This window comes from Montipora foliosa, chromosome 1 (genome assembly GCF_036669935.1).
Source record: "Montipora foliosa isolate CH-2021 chromosome 1, ASM3666993v2, whole genome shotgun sequence".
NCBI classification, from domain to species: domain Eukaryota; kingdom Metazoa; phylum Cnidaria; class Anthozoa; order Scleractinia; family Acroporidae; genus Montipora; species Montipora foliosa.
The window spans coordinates 42,244,776-42,248,843 of record NC_090869.1 but is presented as its reverse complement, the minus strand read 5'-3'; the positions used below and the strand labels follow the sequence as shown (position 1 = coordinate 42,248,843).

Genomic DNA, 4,068 nt, shown 5'->3' with positions numbered 1-4,068 from the left:
ATAGAACCTCTCATGCAGCAGCTAAAACAGGAGCGAGAAGAATTTCCACTAACACTTGTTTATTCCAATTTGGAAACCATATCAGATTGTTACATGTATTTTAGTGAGATGCTAGGTACAGAACAGTATGAACCACCTGATGCTCAACCTATTGCAAAGAATCGCATGTTCACATTGTTTCATGCTCAATACCCGAATCATGAGCGCCAGAGAATTATAACAGAGTTGGCAAGTGGAACCTCCAAGCTAAGAATTCTCTTTGTTACTGTTGCTTTTGGCATTGGTGTAGGCATTCAAAATATCAGTCAGGTAATACACACGGGCATTCCATATACTATGGAGGAATATTTTCAGGAAGCCGGACATTGTGGCAGAGATGGCTTGCCCTCAAAGGCATTGGTCTACTTTAATGCCTATGATATATCCCAGTCAAAAACCCAAATGGCTGATGTCATGCGAGAATATGTTACAGGAAACAAATGCAAGAGAGAAACAATTTGGATATGAAACTCCCAGACGAAGTCGTCCACAGCATACATGTTGTGATTACCATGGAAAGACCTGTGACTGTGACAGCTGTTTCCTTTCAGATGTCTCAAACCTCTTCTTGGCCAATCCCTTGGAAGATACCAGTGAAGCAGAACCATCTACTGTGAATAATCATGAAGTATTATCTAAATCAAAGGCTGAAAAGCTATGCCAAGATTTGATTGACTACCGGTTGTCCCTCCATGGCCCTGGGAGACCTTGTGTCCGTGGAATTACTCTAGCTACAGGATTTAGCATACAACTCATAGATAAAATCGTGGACTATGCACTTTGTCTAACCTCTGTAGAGAGAGTTATGATGGATTTTCCTGTGTTTAGTATTACCCATGCCCAAGCAATTTATAACATGGTACAAAAATACCATTGAAGGTTGCTGAGTTAGAGATTTGTCTAGAAATCTGAATTACCAGTACACATAATGTTTTTATAGAACTATGAGTTGCAGACAGAGCAGTGAGTCCCATTAGAAAATGACAATTTGAACAAATAAAGTTTTCCTTGAGTGTTCATCATTGCGTCCAGAGGGAGAAAGATGCATTGTGCATATCACATAGTTCAAATTTATCTGGAAAACATGGCATCAAAAATGGAGGACACAGTGAGGTAAATCAGTGGTAGTTTTGTATATTAGTAGTTGATTTTTTCCATAAACAAGGCACAGGTATCCTCCTCATTCAAAATATGGCATAACAAAAAATCCTGCTTGGAATGTTCTAATTTTATCACTACCTCAGTGCCCATACAGCAAGTTGTGAGTGGGGAAGCGGGGCAGTAGGGTGCATGCTTGAATTTTTTGAATTTTTTTGTTTATACACCTTATTCCAAAATGGCGACAATTTTACTATTCTTTTGTGTCTATGTTAATTGGCCCTTGTTGCCTCGTTTTAAGTTTAAATTCTTTTGAATTCTGCAGATGCAGTCGAGGCCAAGAGGGCTAATTAACATAAATATAAAAGAATGATAAAATGGTCGCCATTTTGGAATAAGGTGTATTTCATTTCATTTTCTTTTATTTTTTTTGGCACAAAAGTGAGGGAATGGGGTGTGGGGTGGGGGGTGGGGCTAAAAATCCCCCAGGCCATCCATTAGCATGGTCCCTGCTCTGAATTGGTGTTGTCATGATTGTTTGTGCCTGTGTCTAGCAGCCATCTCAATGTTGCGCTCACTGAAAAAGTATGAAATGTAAACTGCGCTATTTTCCATTTCCAAAACAGAGCATGCTGTTGAGCTGAAAACTTGCATGCAAGTGCATTTTTTTAATGTCTTTTGCCTAATGAAGGTAACAACTCAAATGCTCGTTTGCTTTTCAAATTTTGATTTTTTATTACATGCAAACCAAGGATTATGTTGATATCTTTTCTTCAGATTGCCCAAACACCCCCCCCCTCCCCCAGCCTCTCCTTTACCTGCATGCACAAGATACAGAATACATATACCCATGCACTTATGGATGTTTAGCCAACAGGGACAGCCAGAGAAAGGAAAGCCATGGTACATGGGCAAGCAAATTCAAATGTGTGTACACTGTATGATCCCCATATTCTCTGTACCAGTTTAAGCATTCATACTGTGTGCAGTATACATATAGATTGGAACCAAAAGTGCTTCTAATAGTCTCTTGGTGAAACCCAAGTTTATGTGTATAGGAACTTCAGAATCAGCAAGGCCCAATTTATCCTTTTGCCATTATGTCATAATGAAACACATAGCTTTAGTAAGTCATATACATTTTTCGACTGAAGTACAGTGGTAGAGAAATAACCATTGTTGAATCACATATCATCTTCACTTGCACTTTCTATCTCATTAACATCTTCAATCAGGTCTTCATCATCTTCTGCATCATCACAATTGGCATGATAGTTCTTTGCTAAGCGTCTCTTGTGCCTTGTAAACCAGGAGTGCAGTAGGGATACATCAAGTTCGTCCAGTGGGCTCTTACTAATTGTTGGAAATGACCAGTGGGCTCTTCCACGCTGATTACTAAAGGGCGCTTTGTTTTGAAAGAGTTTAATCATCTCCTTAATGTCCTGTACTGTGCTGGTGTGGGTATGTGACGTTGAATCTGGTGGAATATCTCTTGTTATATCATAATTCTGAATTATCTTGTTCAAACCATATGCAGCAGCAGTGCTTCGTTCCACAGCCTTTAGGGTCTTGTTGCCAAACATTCCTTTCAGAATGACCTTGTAGTGCTTAATAAGCATTTTCATCTTGAGGTCATTAGCACAGTTATTTCCAGCACCACCCTTTGTATTGACAAACTGACCATGGGTTACCCGGTGTGCTATTTGTTCCGTATAGAAGCCCTTAACTCAAGTGGTCAGTCTCATTGCTTCATATGCACATTTCAATCCATGCTTCCTTGATCTAAAGTATAGCATTAGCAGCTTCCAGTTGATGAGATTTCTGTCTCCATCACCTTCTTTTTCTTTGTCATTGAGTTGCATCAGCATGACACCTAGCTATATGCATTTCAATGCATAATTCATTACCCTGTCATCATTCTCAGGTGGCATATCAGACATTGGTGAAGGTAGCTTGGTTTGATTATCTTCACAAGAGGTTTCCTCCTGTCTTGCTTGTGGGATTGCCAGATGTTCTCTTGGCCACATGACTACTTGTCCAATGCTGATTATTCCTGCTGCAATTTCTTCAACTGCTGCTACAAACACAAGAACAATCTGCCAGTTTGTATGCCTTCAGCCCCAGTAACTTGCCCAACTCCAAGGACCTCATAACCATGTGGTAGCTTTGGCTATACGATTATAACCATTTGACCTTCAGGGTGTTACAAAAATATAATAAAAGTTGCCGGTAGGTTAGGTGTATTTTAGGCTGCTGAGAGGAGTAAGGGGTGGTACATGTTTACAGAGCTATAATTATATAGGGTCACACCTAAGATCGAAAGTTGGTACATGCAAATTCTGTCTATCTCCAACACATTGGTGACTCCCAGTCCCTGACAGCATCAATGCCTTGCTGTGCCCTATGAGTGTGTTAACATTACTGAGTTCTGACGTAACCATGCTTGTTAACACCCCTGTTTCTGGATTACTGTTTAAGCCCTTCACGGATCACTCTTAATCCAAACAGGGCCTCCAGACCCAATGACATTCCACTTATAAAACCAATATGTTTTTTTTGGTTTATCTACATTGTATTAATTTTTATCTCTTTTACCTTTTATGCCCTATAGAATGAAGCCGAAGCCATTTATTTTGTCCTTTTCTTTAACAATGCTTTATCCTTAAGTGGTTACTTTATAAATCTGTATAATATTATGAAGTGTGAATAAATTGAACTGAACTAAACAAATTTGTGAATTATCCATAATTCAGCTGCCATGGGTATCTTACTAAAGTATTACTTCTATGATCTCTATACCGTCAGTGTCATTAGCCAAGTGGACAAACCTCCATTCAATAATTTATAGAAGATAGCATAGAAGACAAACCAGAGGGTTTTAAGTTTTTTTTTAAGTTAAAAAGCATGCTTTGACTACACTTACATGTAAAA

The 4,068-nt window shown here is 39.1% G+C and overlaps 1 protein-coding gene across 1 annotated transcript; it reads left to right on the top strand.

Annotated features, from left to right (window-relative positions):
- The first annotated feature begins 12 nt into the window (after window positions 1–12).
- On the top strand, window positions 13–507 carry LOC137968997 (uncharacterized). Its single transcript, XM_068815508.1, has one exon. The coding sequence runs from the start codon at window positions 13–15 to the stop codon at window positions 505–507; it is 495 nt and encodes a 164-aa protein (XP_068671609.1).
- Window positions 508–4,068: the final 3,561 nt, after the last annotated feature.